Source organism: Piliocolobus tephrosceles, chromosome 10, assembly GCF_002776525.5.
Source record: "Piliocolobus tephrosceles isolate RC106 chromosome 10, ASM277652v3, whole genome shotgun sequence".
NCBI lineage: Eukaryota > Metazoa > Chordata > Mammalia > Primates > Cercopithecidae > Piliocolobus > Piliocolobus tephrosceles.
The window spans coordinates 126453717-126472183 of NC_045443.1; the positions used below are offsets into that span (position 1 = coordinate 126453717).

At 44.6% G+C, this 18467-nt stretch overlaps 1 protein-coding gene across 2 annotated transcripts in view; it reads right to left on the bottom strand.

Moving 5' to 3' along the window:
* Positions 1-926: 926 nt before the first annotated feature.
* SLC15A4 (solute carrier family 15 member 4) overlaps positions 927-18467 on the bottom strand; it is a 31907-nt gene continuing 14366 nt past the window's right edge. Inside the window, exons 4-8 of one of the 2 annotated variants that reach the window (XM_023187242.2) lie at positions 18290-18367; positions 17688-17856; positions 8532-8687; positions 6949-7107; positions 927-2084 (exon numbers count right to left, since the gene is read on the bottom strand). In XM_023187242.2, the coding sequence (XP_023043010.2) occupies positions 1924-2084; positions 6949-7107; positions 8532-8687; positions 17688-17856; positions 18290-18367 (723 nt within the window). In that variant the 3' untranslated portion in view covers positions 927-1923. The remainder of the gene's footprint in view (positions 2085-6948; positions 7108-8531; positions 8688-17687; positions 17857-18289; positions 18368-18467) is intronic. The other variant, XM_023187243.2, reaches the window with a different exon arrangement.

The following is an 18467-nucleotide window of genomic DNA, read 5'->3' on the forward strand; positions in this document are numbered from 1 at the left end:
AAAGGCCTTAGCAGCTCTAGGTTAGGAGCTGGGGTCAAGGGGTCAAACAGCAAATATGAAAATGCAGGCTTCTCCTAGTGCCCTATCTACAGTGGTTGTGGGAGTTCCGTCCCAGGGATTTAGGGCCCAGACCAAATCTGTTTCTTATCTCATCACAGTATCACAGGCTGCTACCCTGATGACTCTCAACCCTTCAACTGACTTTCTGGAGAGAATTTCCCTCGTAACATCAAGGGTGCATCGAGCTAGGAGCGGGAGCTGGCAGGACAGGCGGAGGGATGTGGTGGCTCCCTCAGTGTTCACACAGCCCGGGGCATCAGAGGCACGAGGCACAGGAGGAAGAGTCCGGGAGCTCTCCCAACACCATCTGCCTTTCCCCTTTCATGCAAAGGCCTTATGAAGAAAATCCGTTTGACACCATGGGTTACTTTTACATTTGATATATCCTGAAGACATGAATTCTGTCTCTGGAAAGTGGTATCCTTCCTAGCACAAGGCTTTTCAAAACCTGCCCCACTTGTTTTTAACCTGGGCTCACACCTCCGGCCCCTCTGAGATCCAGTGATACCATCAGTGTCATCTGTCTTCACTTCATTCTACCTCCATTAGTTGCAATTTCCTTGTATTTTCCTGCAGTTCTTCTATACTTTGTATTACGCAACAAACAACAACGTGAGGGTTTTTTGGTTTGTTTTTTGTCTGCTTCAAATGCTGAAACTATCCTTCAATGCAGAGGAGGCTGCAGAATCAGCAGACGCCCCAGAGCATCCCAGGGCTGTGTAGCAGCGCCCTTTCCCACCCTCCCCTCGGTTCCCGACTCGGGAAGCTCTGTGCCTTCCATACAGCGGGGAGGAATCCTCACGACACCCGTGAGCACAGGCCACGCCAACAGCGACCGAGGACAAACCACGCAAAGAACCAGCTCATGGATTTCGAATTTGAGATGCTTTTTATAATAAAGTTATGCCAAAAATACAGCAACAAATACACAAAAATTATTAACAAACGGAGAAGCCCCAGATACATGTACAACAGTACAAAAATGTGACCAAACAGCTCAAGTTCACATTTAACACTTGCAATTATTTTTCATTACACTATTTCTGTTTAGAAGAATGTTTTCTTTACATACAACCATGATCGGTCTTTAGTCCCAATCGTACCATAATAAAGCTATATATAAGCACTGGCTAGGTAAGGTGGGAAATACCCTGTGAGTTGCTCTGTGGCCTGAGATGGGACACATGGTCTCAAATGACTCTTACGCATGCCTTGCCTCAAGAAAGAAAAGTAATGTTGATGGTTTAAAAAGTAAGTACTTTTTGAAGCAGCAAATGAAACGTGTTTACTACCAGCCTAAATCAAAGAACATGGCAAGAGCAAGACTGTTCTTAGGAAGGAAACCATAAATATGGCATTTATGTAAAATCCTTGCAGCATCTGACCATGCTTTTATCTTTAAAAAAAAAAAAAAAAAAAAAACCCTCACTTTCCTCAATATAAGTAGCAGTTTATTACTTTTTTTTTTTTTTTTTTTACGGTGAGATCACATGGCTATGGGAAGCAGGTGACACATTTGTTTAAAAAACCGGGATGCCGACTAACGTGTAGTTTCCCAAGACTTTGCAGTCTCCATGTGTGGGTTTTTGTCAAAAAGGGAACCCAGCTAGAGGATTCACAGAGACCCTGAATGACAAACGACATACTCCAAATCTTCAGCTCTCCTCCCGGAGGGCCCAGTGCGCCAGGAGACACACTGCAGTAAGGCACTTACCTAGCTCCTTTGGATACAAGGAAAGAAGGCAACATGCAAGTTTCAGTGAAGGCAGACGTTTTATGGGAATTTAAAGTCTTGCCTGTTCTCAGTGCACCCGTCAGTTACTGACATGTCAGCCTCAGAAACCGCACATGGCCTCAGGAAGGTCAGGCCCTCCCACCGGCGGGCATGCCATTGGCTCTTGATCGCTGATGGTCTCGATGATGGTCATATTTCACAGAAATAATGAGGAAAAGCAGGAGGGTAGCTCCTTGAATAGCAGCCAGAAGAAAAAAGTAATAGTTCAAATAGCAGCCGTTAATATTACCTGGAGAAAAACAAAAGGAAAGCGGCAGGTAAGCTGCACTGCTACAGGTATTTTTCAAGACTTTACTATTCAATCTGGTTCCTACTAAGGTTTAACTGGAGTCATAAAAAAAGAAACAAATGTTTTCTCTGTAGTCCAAAATACACAAGTATCTTGCTTTCAAAACCACCGGAGAAGCTCCCCGAAGTTAGATACATCTCCAACGGGCGCTCCGGAGGTGGGCTCTCTTCAGTCCCCCACCTGCCGCTAGCAGCCCATCCCTCTCTTTTGTAAGGTAAAAGGAGGAGGTTCCCTGAGGAAACTAGAGGAAAGGTAGCTGCCCAGTACTCAGGAAAATCCCTGCGTGGCCTGCAGAGACACATGCAGTAGTGAAGGCGACAGTGTCGCTGCAGAGTGTGCCTAAGGCCACGTGACGAGGCTGCAAATCAGGAGCAAGGGGACACCTGCCAACCAGCCTCCTGTGACTGCTAACCCCCCACACCAGAACACCTGGACAAAGTAAAAACATTACCTTCCTGTGTTCTCGCCACCAGAAACAAGTGTTAGCCGGTCTGGTGTTACTTCCTTCCTGCCTTTTCTCAGGCAGTGTTCCTCCCTTCAACTACTTCAAGGGAACTTCCTCCATTTATAGTTATGATTGGCCTGGAACTGCATTGTTGAGGAAGGTAACAAAAGAGCACCTGACTACCTCCTTGTCGAATCCCGAGGTGAACATGTTTATAACTTGGCTACAGAACCCGTGCGCTTTTTAGCATCACAGATCACACTATGACACAGCCTGAACATCGTGAACTCTGGATTCACTGCATGGGTCACTGATGGGAAACCACACACCCAACCCACCAGGGCCGGCAGCTGGGCAATGTGTCAAAGGATGAGATGAGCTGGTTTTTGAATGTTTTAAACATGCTCAGGTTTTAGCATTCTCAACCTGACACAAGCAGATACCTCTGCATACTTTAATACAAAGAGATAGCATAACACTGAATACCCAACCCAGCCCCAGGCACTATGGAGGCATTTTACATGCAACGTTTGCATCCCAAGCAGGCTGGACAGTGCAGAGGCTGAGGTCATGGGCCATGCAGCTCAAGTGATAAGGCTTGAATCCGGCCTCTGAGATCTCTGTGCTCAGTGTCCTCGTCGGTAAAAGGAGCAGCGTTTCAGAAATCGGCACTCAGGAAGGAGCCTGGACACGGTGAGGGTGCCAGCACCACGCACCACGGCCATAATCCCCCTTTCACAGAGGTCTGAACTGTCCACCCTGCAAACTGGCATCTGTCCATCAGAGAATGAGTTTGGCCAGCACCAGCTGACATCACCACTCAGCGTGGAGACATGGGAACGACGTGTGTGCAGAGAACGGCAGGACATTAGCTCATCACGACTGATCATCCAGGACACATCCAGACCAAGCCGAGTGTTGCCCTGTGTTCTCCAACACGGCTGCTCCTGCCACCATGGCCGTCCCTCTGTCTCCGTTCCACGTACATCACCTGCCACTGGCTGGAAAGCACTGCCGCACGTTTCCGCACAAGGTCACAGGTGCATGTGGCCGGCAACATCACGAGGGAAGCGAGTGCTTTGGAATCGAGTTGCTCCATTTTCTGCTCCTCTTCAAAAACACTTTCTCATTTGTTTATTTTAAAAAGTGAGACTTCCTTTCTTCTGAAGATCTTTTTAAAGTTGGGTTATTCTGGCACTTCCTTTTTCTATCTGAACATATATCGCATGTTCAACAGTGCATTTACCAAATAAACACAATATAATACACGTCAGGGCCGGGCACAGTGGCTTATGACTATAATCCCAGCACTTTGGGAGGTCCAGGTGGGTGGATCAACTCAGGTCAGGAATTCAAGACCAGCCTGGCCAACATGATGAAACCCCGTCTCTACTAAAAATACAAAAAATTAGCCGGGCGTGGTGGCTGGCACCTGTAATCTCAGCTACCTGGGAGGCTGAGGCCGGAGAATCATAGCTTGAACTTGGGAGGTAAAAGGCTGCAGTGAGCCAAGATCATGCCACTGCACTCCAGCCCGGGCAACAAAAGTGAAACTCCATCTCGAAAAAAATAAAAACCCCACACATCTGTATGATCTCACACATTTTGAAAGAATGCTCATTCACACCAATTAAAGAAGATAACAATTTCCTGTGTCTACGAGTAGATTTGGAAAGAGAGCTGCTAATATCCTGAATTCTACCAGACTAAACCTTAATTTTTTTTCAACAGATGTTTTACAATATTCATTCAATCCTTACGACTTACCAGGCTCTGTCCTGGGCACTCAATGGCGATGAAAACCCCAGCTTCCTGGAGCCTGGCACTAGCTGTCACTGCTGTCCCAACACTGGCATTTGACGCTACTGAGACGAGGTTGTCATCAAAATATCAATGACATCATTTTATGTGCCTATTTTGAAATACGCGTCTCCTCAAATGTACCAGTCACGGAAAACTTCCCAAGCTAAAGCCGGCAGGCCACGTGAACTGAAGGCTGCGCTGTCCTGCAGGAGTGGAGGTGCGGTCCGAGCCCGCAGGCAGACACACACCACGCCTCGTCAGAGTCTGTCTTAGGGTGGCACTACACAGGGTATTCGGAAATGCCTGGGTCGCCTGGGAGAAAACCTCCCGTGCACTCCTGGGCGTCTTCACAGACAAGGATAATTACATAGGAAGACAGCAAACACTGACTGGGGTTTTGACATTTGACGAGACAGACTCTTGGGCCCTGGAGGAATGAGCACATCTGCCCCGCAGGCTCACAGGCAGGACAGGTGTTCACAACAGCCCCACACTGCCAGCATCTGGGCACCCACCGACAACGGCATGGATAAATGCCTCATGACGGCTCATACGAAGGAGCAATCCTCAGAAGTACAGGGGAGACACTCACAGACAGAAGTGCTAAGTGAAAGGAGACAGCCGCAGTCCAGCACAGGACAGGCCAGGGTAACCTGTGGGGGCCAATGCTGGAACAGCACAGGTTTACCTTCTGTGGGGGGCAGTAAACTAAGGAGAGATGCAAGGAGGGCTTCCAAAAGGGCCTCCACTGAGATCCAGACTGCAAACACAGCAAGCTGCGCTTAAGATTAGAGACCTTTACTATGGTATGCACGTTCTCACCAGCTTAAATAACACTAATAAAAGGAGCCTGCTGGGAGGCAGGCAAGAAAAAAACAATGTAACAAAACTCCGGGGACTCTCCCTTCATAGTCCTGTGACTTTACAGAAAGCTATTTCCTGTGCCAGTCACGAGAGGCTGAGGCAGGGCCCGGGATAACGGTGGCACAGACACCCCCGGAACCTCGCCTGAGAGCTGCTGCTCCTTCCAAGGCCACACAAATCCAGGGAGAGCTCTCTCTGAGGAGAGGGTTTCCTGTGGATTTCCCACGTCACAGCCTTTATTTCTCCACCCAGGACGCCAAGGGCTGCTCGACAGATGAGCTCCAACTCTCCTTACTGGTGTGAACCAAGGAGGCTGCCATGCAGCCGAGGGGCACAGCCTGGGGGCTGCTGGCAAACACGCCTCCTTCATGGAACACTTTCCATTCTTGAAAACAACAGACAGATCCTGGCCCACCCCCAGCACACTCGTCCTGAGTGCACCAGTGCAGGAAGTCCACAACCAACCTGTCAGACAGAAATGATGAATGAAAGGTCAACTATGAGATGTGAAATTAAATAAGAATGAGGAGTAAATGACTAGAAAGCAACGAGAATGACCAGCCAATCCTTTATGACACATTTAAAGATAAAACACAAACCAAGAACCAGAATCTTCGTCTTCAGAGCTATGGACTTTGGTCTTTCTGTGAAGGAAGTCTGTCCCATGTACCACAAGGGGATCTTACTCCTCGGGCTGTTCATCTTCAGGAGAAGGCGAAAATGAAATGCCAGCCCCAAATCCACTTGCCCTCTTCAGAGCAAGCAGCCCTGAGCTGGCCATGGAGGTGGCACCCACAGCGAGAAAACATCGGTGACAAGTATCCAGGGGACATTGGTGGCTGGAGTTCTGGGCCTGACGTTAGGACTCCACAGGCCTACACCCGTGGAAGGACCCTGGGAATTCTGCAGTTTCTGCAGAAAAGTCCCTAAATGTTCATCAGATTCTCAAGGGGATTTGTAACCTACAAGTGGTTAAGTACTACCAGACCAGAGCAAGTGCCACATGATTATACAAGAAAAAGTAACGAGGTTGTTCTCGTAGATAAAATATTTTTACAAAGGAAAGGAAAGAAGAAACCTTCACTTGCTGGGTCCATTTAAAAGCATCGTAAACCTGGAGAAAACAAAACTCATCTTTTATGAGTGGTTCTGTTCAACACTCAAGATGCCAACTACTGGTATTAATTGTAAAAACCCATTATGATTGATCATGAGTAATATGTTTCTTTTTAAAAGTAACTTACTATCTATCTTGTCTTTTTCATGTCAGAAAAGCTACTGTCAGGAAAAGAAAATGAAAGTACACCACCAAGTGACAGAAAGGGAAGCTTGGGGTGCAGATTCAGCTGCCTCACGAAGACTGCGCTGGACGGGGGTGGCGAAGGTGCCTGTCCGTCAAGGACATCCCCACAAGGAGCGGTGGGTGCAGCAGCTGCTCACCAGGCTGTGGTCAGGGCAGGCTTGGCTCCTGGGATGAGAAGAGAGACTTGCTTGTCTCTTGAAAACCGTTCATGATGTAAGGAAAAAAAGTGATGCAAGCAGCACAGCGCGGTGCTGTGGAAGGAGCGGCGGACAGGCAGCTCGGGACAGGCCATCCACGTGAAAACACCTCCGTTCACTCAACCATCTCCTGAACGCCCACGTCTCCCCGTCACTGGCTGTTTTCAAAAGGGACAGGATGCTGACTCTTACCAAAGTCTGTGTGGCTGCTCATCCATCCGATGGCTTTGATAGACACCAGCGCCAGCAGTCCAGAACCCACGAACGACCCGACACCAGAGAAGAAAAAGAACAAGCCCATTATGGCACTCTGCATGGACTTGGGGGCAGCTGAGTACGCAAATTCCAGGCCTGAGGAAAGAAAAGGAAGGGTCGTTTTAGTGAAAGGGGCACCTTCACACATGGGATCAACGCTTTCACCTAATATGGCAGAGGAAGCATGGGGTCTCCTAGGGACTGAGTCCTGCAGACAAGCACAACCTCTTTCCTTACTAGTGATCAAGAAATCAATGGCTACAGGCCAACTGTTCATTCTCCTAGCCATTAGGACAATTCCTAAAAAATTCAGTGAGCAAAAGTTAAACTCCTTGCTCTCAAGCTTAAAGGTAACATGTGATTTGTTGGCTCTTAGACTTTTGTGTTCCTTAAAGAGATTCAAGAAACAAATTTCCTCTATTGTCAAGGAACAGGAGTTTGAAAACAAAGCACACACACTAAACTGGGAAATCTACATACGGATTCTATTTCAAAGACAATATACTTTATCTTTTTTTTTTGTTGAGATCAAGTTTTGCTCTTGTTGCCCAGGCTGGAGTGCAATGGCACCATCTTGGCTCACCGCAACCTCCACCTCCTTGGTTCAAGCGATTCTCCTGACTCAGCCTCCCGACTAGCTGGGATTACAGGACAGTGCCACCATGACTGGCTAATTTTTTGTATTTTTAGTAGAGACAGGGTTTCACCATGTTGGCCAGGCTGGTCTCGAACTCCTGACCTCAGGTGATCCACCTGCTTCGGACTCCCAAAGTGCTGGGATTATAGGTGTGAGCCACCGCAACAAGGGCAATATATTTCAAAACTGTTTTGGCAGGCCCATCTATAAATTTAGATTTTTATAACTAGACATGGAGATTTGTAGTGTATTCTAAACAGAAGTCCATTCCATTGTGATTTATTCCCTTTACAAATTCATTAGCCAATTCTGGATGAGTTTTCTCAAGTGAAAACCACCAATGACTCCACTACCTGCACATCCATCCACCTCTGCGTATACTCATTTTCTCTTCTCTCTCACTCTCAGCAGCCGGACAGATCTGCCCAGAATAAACTTGTTCAACCACTGCAGGATCTCGCTAATAGGAAAAGGGAGGCCTGTGAGAACACGTTTCTAAAAATTAGATCTGCTTATTTACGTACATCTAAACGAAGCGCACTGAGAGCTGTGAGCTCAGCCCAGCCACCACGGTGGCATGGCTGAGGGCTCCGCTGGGAACTATCCAACCACGACTGGTTTCTTCTTCTCTATCCTGTGGCACTTATAGGGTAGTTAACAAACTTTCATGAAAATATTTTGCGATACTGTTTTTACACAAAGAAAGGAGAACCTCAGCACTGGTGTGTTTACTTAGCGATTCATATTCTAAACCACACACTGCCAAAAACTATAGAAGTGCTGTGCTGTCCTCGTCTCAACATATTCCAACAGCACAGTAAGAACACCAGAGGGCTCATGCTTGTGCCTGGACTCAGACACCTCCGGCACTAAAGGTCCTCACCTGCGATACTTGCAAATATCTCGCTGATCCCAATCAGCACGTACTGCGGCACCTGCCACCACAGTGACAGATCGGCCGCATGGTAGACGACGTTACCAATGGTCTGATTAATGGTTTTCTCTTTAACAAGGTTCAGCCTTTTACTTTCCAAAATTCCTAGAATTCAAAAGTAGGTTAGTGTAATATTCATGTATTAACATTTAGAGTTAATCTAAAAATCTGATGTTTGCTACAAGACTTCATAGCGAACGTGATTCTGATGCATGAAAGGACCATGTCTAATCACAGCTTCCCCCAGGACTAACAGGCCCCCAGCCTTCAGCCTCCTAAGCAGGCTGAGTGGAGGTCATGCCATAGCACACCTATTTCACTTCAGCTTTTTACAGCATCTTATATAAAATCAGATGTCCAGTATGTTTCATTTAATCCTCAAATATCTGGATTGCTCACCCATACCTCTTTTGTCTCTTACAAAGGGGAGTAGGAGAAAGTTAAATAGTCCTACTGTAGAATTAACAGTAGTGCTATTTTACCTAACAGCAGGTAATGTTGCAATGTTTTTCCAAACATAGCGATGGATCGAAGGTGATCTATTTATTTATTATTGTAACAACAAATGATGATAATCATGATGATGATGATGTCGGTTTTCCTGCATAGGGTAGGCTTAATCTTTGCAACAAAGTAAGCTGACTTCACAAATCAACCTCTGCTCTCAGCAGCACTGAGATCTCACTGTAGGTGCAGGCTAAGTTACTGGTCACCTGTCAAGTGCAACAGAAAGACAAGAGAAAAACAAGCAAGGGCAGCAGCTGCTACTCTATAAACAAAACTCAACCAATGGAAATAAAGTGTAAAAGCACCTACTTGTAGGTCCAAGTCCTTAGGTTAAAGATACCGCCAAGTTTTATAAAGAATTCTTACTGCAAATTAGGTCACAGGCCCTAATATTTAAAGTGTATGTAAACATATGTTTATTTTAAGACGTGAGTATGAAGAAAGATCTGGTCAGAGGGCAACGGAATGAAAATATTAAAAATGCTCCTCCTAAAACCTAAGCATGAGAAAGGACCGGATATGATCCGCAGGGCGATGAGAAGACAAACTCTGGAATTTCCACCTCAAATCTCAACGGAAGTGCCAAGCAAAGTGAAAACATTCTCCAGGATCAAGGCAGAGAGAGACCTTCCAGCCAACCCCCAGCTGACTGCCATCAGAAAACCCGCAGCCCCACCCTAGAAGAGCGTCCAGGGAAACCCAGTCCTTCCACTCTGCCCTCCACGGAGAAACATCAGCGCAGACCCAGGCAAGGACAGCAAACTATTTAGAGCCCTTAGTTGCTCTGGAAAGGGGTATCTGAGGGCATCTTAATCAGGCAAGGCTGGTAGTGACAGTAGGGACTGTCCCCAAATGACAGCCTTCCTCCCCAACACAGCAGCTGACAGCAACCATAGCTCTGCACCCCCAGCCCTGGCATCAGTGCCTTCAAACGCCAAGAATGAACTGTGTGGCAATGGCCTCCCCTGGACACCCAAGGTCCCCAGCTCCCGCCTGCTCCCCTGGGACCGCAGCTGACGGTAGCCACTCCTTGAATGGGAACAGAACCAATGCAACTCAAGCAGAAATTGAGATCTATTTTGGAAATAAACATGACAGCTGAATACCACTTTTCTCTTTCAGAGGGAAGGAGAGCCTTAGGACAGCACACCAAAGTGTCTGCAGGGGGCGGGACAAGGGAAGGTTGCTCTTGTGGACAGTAAGTAGATTTTATAACCTGAATGGGAAAGATGCTACTACTGCTACCGGCATAGTTCTACCAGATAACTTGTCTTATTATTCAAGAAAACACAGACTCTGAAGACTAAGGACGAAAAATGTAACAAAGAAACTAACAGGACTTTGGCTTAAGAGAGACACAAATGATGAAATCAAGAATTAGGAGAAGAAAAAATGAGAAAACAAGTAAGCCTGATTATCGGTGAGGTTGTTAGCAGAGAGATGAGTAGCGGCAAAAGCGCACACACAGCCGACACTGCGGAAACCCGGATAGGGACCGGAGCCCCCAGTCACGAGCGCGGCGGAAGCAGAGCCAATGGGGGACAGTGACCCTGTCTGGGAACAACTGAGAGCCCTGGCACGGCTGGGACAGACGGAAAAGCAGCAGGGTTCAGGCTGAGCGACAGCGGCATGGCAAGGGGGCACCCAGTAAAAACAAGCATGTGATGCGACGCTGGATAATCAACAGAGCAGTCAGGATAAATGAGCCAGATCCTTCAGATAAAAGTCACCCACTTATATCAGTTCAAAAAACAGAAACAAAACTGAACATTACAGTTAATACACAGAACTAAAGCATAATATAACCCAAAGATTATAAATAAAGGAGGGGACAAGCCAGGATGTACCAGACAAACAATCATAAAGGGAAGAGGTGACAAGAAAATACCAAGAAGACAGAAAAAGAATCAAAAACCAACAGAACCAATAGGTCCCATGTACGAATTGTTCCTTGCGTGATGAGCCGCTTTTGTTGACTGATTCACAGACAGCACCTCATTTATTACTCACAGTAAGCTGGGGGAGAAATAACGTAAGCTCACTTGGAGATGGGGAGAATGAGACTTGGAGACAACTGGCACAGCTGAGGCTTCACACCAGGCTCTCAACGATGCCACACGCGCTACCTTCCAACCCAACGGCTGTTTCACTATGGATGACACGTAGTATCCACAGAGAAAACACAAATCATGAACTTTAATGTGAATTAAAATACCATCCAGCTGCTAGAATCTCACAGGAATACACTTTTTTTGGTCCTTGTCAGAACAAGTAGATGAAAAAAAAATACAGCTCTGTTTGGCATAAAGTTTACAAACTACAGACACAAATAGAAAGCCAGGCCCCAGACCGACTTCATGACAACAAATAATTCCTGAGGCCTACAACATGCCTGGGACGACTCGGACAGACACAAAGATCTGGGTCCTCGTGGAGCTCCGTTCTGACAGGCTTATGTTTCAAGCCCACATGGTGTGTCAGAAAGTGTTCGGACAGGACCTGTCTGTGCCTTCCGATTCACCACAGACCCACTGTGTTATTCTTGGACCATGCACTCATCCACATGGCTTCAGGCCCGCTGCCAGTGCTGGAGTCTAAGACTCCTGCTGTAAAACACCTAATTAATATCGTTGGTAGTACCACAATACATGAATCATCCTATTCACCTACAACACTTACAGAGGGTGATATCTGGCCATAAAGGAAGCCCTGAAATCCCCAATGCAGGAATTATAAAAGCCATCATCTCTCCTGACTCAGCAAAATTTGCCACCACTAGCAAAAGGATAAACAAAAACATCAATATTGTAAAACTTAAAAATTCTCTGAAGTTAGTCTCAGATCAAAAAGAAAACCAAAACCAGTTTCAATATTCACAGAAAACGAGAACATTATAACAAATCAAAGCACACGAGAACTGACCAAAGCAGTAATAACAAGCAAATTCATAGCCTTAAATTATCTTTTCATTATTAAACAGACTAGAATAAGTACAAGTGAATGAAAGCCAGGCACAGTGGCTCATGCTTGTAATTTGGCTTGGGAGGCCAAAGTGGGCAGATCACAAGGTCAGGAGTTCGAGACCAGCCTGGCCAATATGGTGAAACCCGGTCTCTACTAAAAATAACAAAAATTAGCCAGGCGTGGTGGCAGGCGCCTGTAATCCCAGCTACTGGAGAGGCTGAGGCAGGAGAATTGCTTGAACCCGGGAGGCGGAGGTTGCAGTGAGCCGAGATCGCGCCACTGCACTCCAGCCTGGGTGATGGGAGGGAGACTTTGCCTTGAAACCGAAAAAGTTATCAAACAAATTTCCTCTCAGAGAGGTAATGGACTCAAGATGACTTCAAGCTAGGCAAATGCTTGGAACTCCTTGAGAACAGAAAGATAATTATTGTCCCCTTAAAATATTCTCCTGCCTACAGAGAAAAAGAGAGTACACCAACTCTTTTTAAGAAGCTATATTACCCCACCAAAACCTGCCAAAAACAACCATAGACCAAGGCCAATTCTAGATACAGATGCACACGTGCTCAATGATATAGCAGCAGAGTCAGGTCAGATGATCAACATAAGCCTCTTTTAACAAACAGGGTTTGTTTTCTAAAACGCAGGAACAGTTAAATATCAGGAATATAATACAATAATATAAATAAAATACATGAGAAGACCAAGGCAGCCGGGGACAGATGTAATTACCCTTGGATACCAAAAAAAAAAATCCAACATTCATGCTGGCTAGATGTTTAATGTTATCACAAATACCTACTTTAACAGGCAATGGTAAACTTTCAACTTAACTGTGAGCTAACAGTGGCAGTCCCATTAAAATCCAGGATGAGACTAACATTGAATCAAAGAAAAAGAGAAAGAAAGAGAGATATAATTATTACAAAGACAGAAGAAGAAACTATATTATTTGAAGACAAAGAATGACCATTTGAAAACAGTTCACTGAAACTCACAGAATTTTATAAAATCCCATATATGAGGAACCAAAAATACATAAAGTAGTTAGGAATAAACCTAACATAAAAGGTAGAGAACCTAAAGAAATGTATAAAACTTTCCAAGATTCCATAAACAAAATTATAGGGAATTTCTTTTTTTTTTGAGACAGAGTCTCACTCTGTCGCCCAGGCTGGAGTGCAATGGCACGATCGATCTCGGCTCACTGCAACCTCCGCCTCCTGAGTTCAAGCGATTCTCATGCCTCAGCCTCCGAGTAGCTGGGATTAAAGGCATGCGCCACCACGCCTGGCTAATTTTTGTATTTTTAGTAGAGATGGGTTTCAGCATGTTGGCCAGGCTAGTCCCAAACTCCCAATCTCAGGTGATCTCACTCACCTTGGTCTCTCAAGGGAAAATCTTTTAAATGGGAAAAAAAATCCATAAGCTAAGAGATAAAAATTTGAAATCCTTAAACAATCATGATTATGTAACAACACAAAAAAGAAAAACCTATTAGAAAAATGGGTACAACACAAACTATACACAGAATATAACCATGTACAGTTACACTCCGTGTGGATCCAGGTAAACCATGACCCAGCTAAGACGACAGAGTTTGAAAGTTTTGGGAAAGAATCTTAAACATCACTAATAACATTTGTCAAAACAATAATATACCATTTTTCAACCCTTCAGCTAAGAAAAGATTAACAGAGAAAAAAAAAATCATTACTGGCAAGGATGCCAGAAAACAAGAATTCTCACACACTTCACTCCACTTTCAATCAGGTAAGTTACCCTCAGGAAACAGTAAGACAAGAGCATATGAGCTTATGTAAAAGAATGACAACATGGTCTTGTTTGAAATAAGAATAACCTGGAATCAAATGTCCATTTAAGAAGAGTGCTGGTTTTTAAAAACGATATAACATTCAAAAATGGAATATGGTATAGTTGTTAGAAAGCACAATTTAAATGTGTAACTATTGATACAGGAAAATGGTAAGCACACAGAAAACAAAAACAGGTTCTGAACTGTGAGGAGTTCCACTTCTGTTTTAAAATAAGTAATTCAGCCATACCCAGAAAATGTTCTAGAAAGACACAAAAACAGCTGCAGTGGTCACCTCTGGATGGGGGGTTGTGGATGAACTGAAGCCTCCCTTTGGATCTATTTTTAATGACCATAAGTTGACCATATAATAACTTTTAAAAACTTGCTGTAGACCAGTGGTTTTCAACTCTTTTCTAATGAAAGCTCTGACCTTTTTCCCAGAGAAAGGTTCTCGGTTGATTCTGCCTCAATTTCAGGATGTGCATCCGTGCTCTGAAGCCCAGGAGTGACTCAGTGACTCCTGCCTAGCAGTAGCTGTGGTTAACACAGTCCCAACGACACAGAAAGTAGGACAGAGCAGATCAGCAGGCAGAACGATCCAGGTAGACCACCACCCACCTGTGATGACGGAAGAGGCTGCCACCTTCCCGCAAGACAGTTCAGCTACATATACCACACGCCTTCATGTCATACGATGACTACACTTCTTGGGATTTAAGAAGGAACGTAAGTAAAAACATTTCACTATAATGATTACTAAAACAGTGCAAACTAGACGCAGCTGAACGTGTCATGTGGAAGATTATTAATGATACATTAAGTGATTTTTATAAGCAGGTTACAGAGGACAGCATAAACATGTCACACATCATGTATTTTTATAATTTTTCTCATGTATTTACATAATGTTATTAGTGGATTTCCTTGGGTGGTGGAATCTTGAGAGTTTCTGCGTCTGTGTGTGCATATATTTTATGTATGCGTGTGTGTTATTTTATGGCTTATATGCCTTTTTGTCCTCTTTTTGCCATTAATATGCATAATTTTTATCATACTTTCATAGCTTTTTTACATGTGATTTTTCTTAATCGGGCTCCAATCAGCTTACACAATAGGATTCTGCTTTTGCAAAACCATAAAAGATGTATGTGTACAGTCACACAAACAAGACAGACACCAAAATATCAGTAGCGAGCAGCTCTAAGGACATTACAGGGGATCTTTATTTTCTCCTTTATGATTCTAAGGTTTCCTCTTCTCCAATGCGCATCTTTTACTCTTGTAAAAAATTACTCTTGTAATTTAAGAACAGAAACACTATTTTTTAAGGGGAAAAACTAAATCTAACAAATTAACATACTTTTTTTCTTAAGTTGAGCAGAAGAAGCCCCTTGGACCTGCCCAACTTGCATCTGAACATCTTTAGAGAAAAAGCGGCCTCCGCCAGGTATGGCACTAAGTGGAAGACCGTGATTTATTATGGGTGTAGATGGTAAGCGACAAGCAAAATCAAGGTTCTTTCCCATTAAAATTTTGGTTTGCTATGATGGTTTCAAGTCTCTACTCAAAGACCATTAATGTCCCTAAATAATATTCACTAGAGCTGGGAGTAAAATCGCATCAAACATGGGCAGGTGTTTTATTAAATTTAATAGACTGTACTCATGTCAAGTTACAAGAAACATGTAACTCTTCCCAACTACCGGCAGGTAAAACTTCTTCCCAACACTGGGTCACCTGGGAAAGAAAGCCTTTTTCAGAACGCACACACGCTGCGAATTTTCCACTTCTATGTCACCAATTCAGAGGCTCTGGTGCTGCTGCAGTCACACCAGGTCAGAGCCCATGCCTCACCACGGGCGCCAGCACTCAGTAAGAAGGCAACCACTGTGTAGAGGCCGTCTGACTCTGGTCAGAAAGTGCTGGACTTGATCTACTGTGGATTTTGCTAGCACTTCTTTTTTTCTTTTTTTTGAGATGGAGTCTCGCTCTGTTGCCAGGCTGGAGTGCAGTGGCGCGATCTCAGCTCACTGCAACCTCCGCCTCCCGGGTTCCAGTGATTCTCCTGCCTCAGCCTCCCGAGTAGCTAGGACTACAGGCGCCTGCTACCATGGCCAGCTAATTTTTGTACTTTTAGTAGAGACAGGGTTTCACCACATTGGTCAGGCTGGTCTCAAACTCCTGACCTTGTGACCCACCCGCCTTGGCCTCCCAAAGTACTGGGATGGCAGGTGTGAGCCACCACGCCCAGCCTGCTAGCGCTTTTTAAAGACAAAACTGAGGGAGCGCAATGGGGAAATCTCAACAGTGACTGGTCTGGCACTTGTATCCTGCACAAACACATATAGAAACCACCAGAGTGGCCTGCATGGCTCTCAAGGCAGCCCACAGAAGTGATTCAGCCATTTATGAAACTGAAAGACAGGATGTTAGGAAAGAAGCCCAAATCAAGTATTTACTGGAAAAGCCTCCAGAAACCAAGGAGATCTCCTTTCCCACAGGGAGGGAATGAGGACTTCCTTCCTTGGCACCAACCAGTGTGGTGACGGGGCACAGAGAAGGCACTCCAGCCCCAGGGGGAGACAGAGGTCTGAGGCCAAAGCCGAGCCTGCGCTTTAGGGAGGCAGGACAGACAGGCAGACACGGTCCCCAGTGCAGAGACTTCCTGCAGACAGCCCTTCTGCGTGTGCACTCTGCTCAACTGCAGCCTGCAGCTACAGCCCTGCGGTCATTCAGTTCTTCTCTGCCTATGCTTATTTCCCCATGTGCCACAGCTCTGTAAGAGAAGCTGAATTATAAAGAAGGCACACAGCAAAAACTTCACTCAGACACGACCTCACTTTAATTATCTATTTGAACAAAAGAAAATGCAACAGTCTTCTAAAATGTCCCAGTCTCTAGAATAGAGATTTCTTAAGCCCAGGGACTAATTTCTTTAAATCTATTAAGTACTATATCAATATGTCCAGTCTGGCAAAAGTAGATGAAGGCTGCTATGAAGGCAGCATTGTTTGAGAATATTAAATTCCATTTCAGCAGCGCTTAACACTGAATTCCTCATAACAGCAGATAATATACAGCTGGTTCAAGAATATCAACTTTTCTTATTATGTAACTAAGCTGTTTTATCATTCAATAATTTTCAAATATTAATGAAGGGAGAACTCCAAAATAACTGAGAAAGTCAGCGATACCCAGCTTTATCAGCAAAAGATAAACAACTCATTTCAGCACATACAAATTACGAAAACAGAATGGAAACCCTCAAAAGGATAACTCTCCTCATCAGAGTTTAGAGACTTAGGCATTTGTTCTTACGAGGTTTATTTGTAGGGGGAGGAGATGCTGCCCATGAGCCTGTAACAATCTAGAAACATTTTTGTCACCAGAAAAATGCACACAGAATTTTACATAAAAAATTCAAAGGACTCACAGACACCCTGACACTTGTTAATAAACCGAAGGTTAGTAATCTGAAGGTGGAATTCTCATCCTTGAGAATGATACATACAGTACCTTTAATTTGCACAAATTCATCTGTTCAGCATTCAACAGCCTAATTCTAAACCAGAAGGTAGAGAAAAACCTCCCTTTAACTCAGTCCAAAAGTCCCTTTTCAGAGCAACCCAATGGTTTTAGTACCAGAAGAAAACTGACATATCCTTAGGAAAATAATCTTCAACTTATTTTAAAGTTTAAAATAAAGGATCAGTGCTGTAAAATAACTGATACACATCCTCTTTCACAGACATGCACTTCCTGAACAACCTGGAGCATGACTGGGTGTCAACACTATATTCTGAATGCACTCTTACCTGCGGCAAAGGCCGAGCACATGACGAAGAACATGCCCACGGCGATCCTCTTCAGGGAGGACGGCAGCAGGCCATTTCTTCTCAAAATGGGATCGACCAGTTTGTCCTTCACAGGGATGAGCAGGAGGATGAGCACAGCATCAAACATGGTCAGCCAGGCTGCAGGGAGCTGGGGTGAAACACGGGAGGAGGCGTTTACTCCCCGCAACACACCACTCATCTGGAGAACCAACATCTCAATGGGAGAAATGCATGTAAAGAACAGTTCCTCTCCACAAGGTACAACCTCTTCAGTTTAGTCAACGGAACTGGGAAAAGCTTCCTTTCTAAATGAATCTGCATTTGCTTTTCTGTGCTTTGAGGGGAAAATAATCAGGTGAAAAATACTAAGTAACGTTGAATTGATGTCAGTCAACCTAATCTATAGTAAATGATACAACCAACGAAAAAATATTCTCTAAAATAAGTAAAAACTCTGTTTCAATAACAACGCTTTTTGTTGGTGCTGTTAACATTTATAACACATTTACAGTTGGTAGAAGGAATCCATTTATTACATAAGCCCGAACTGACAATTTTGAGATCGTTACAATTGTTCTTACCGTGTGAGGAGTGGTTGTAATATTTGAGATTTCTGGAATCCTCAAATGAAGACTCTGTAAAACATACGTTGTCTGCATCTAGGTATAAAAAACAGTATCATTCTATGTGAATCAACTGTGCCCTCAAACACTCTAAGCATCCTGCCCCTCCCCTAAACTAGGCTCTGAGATGCGACAG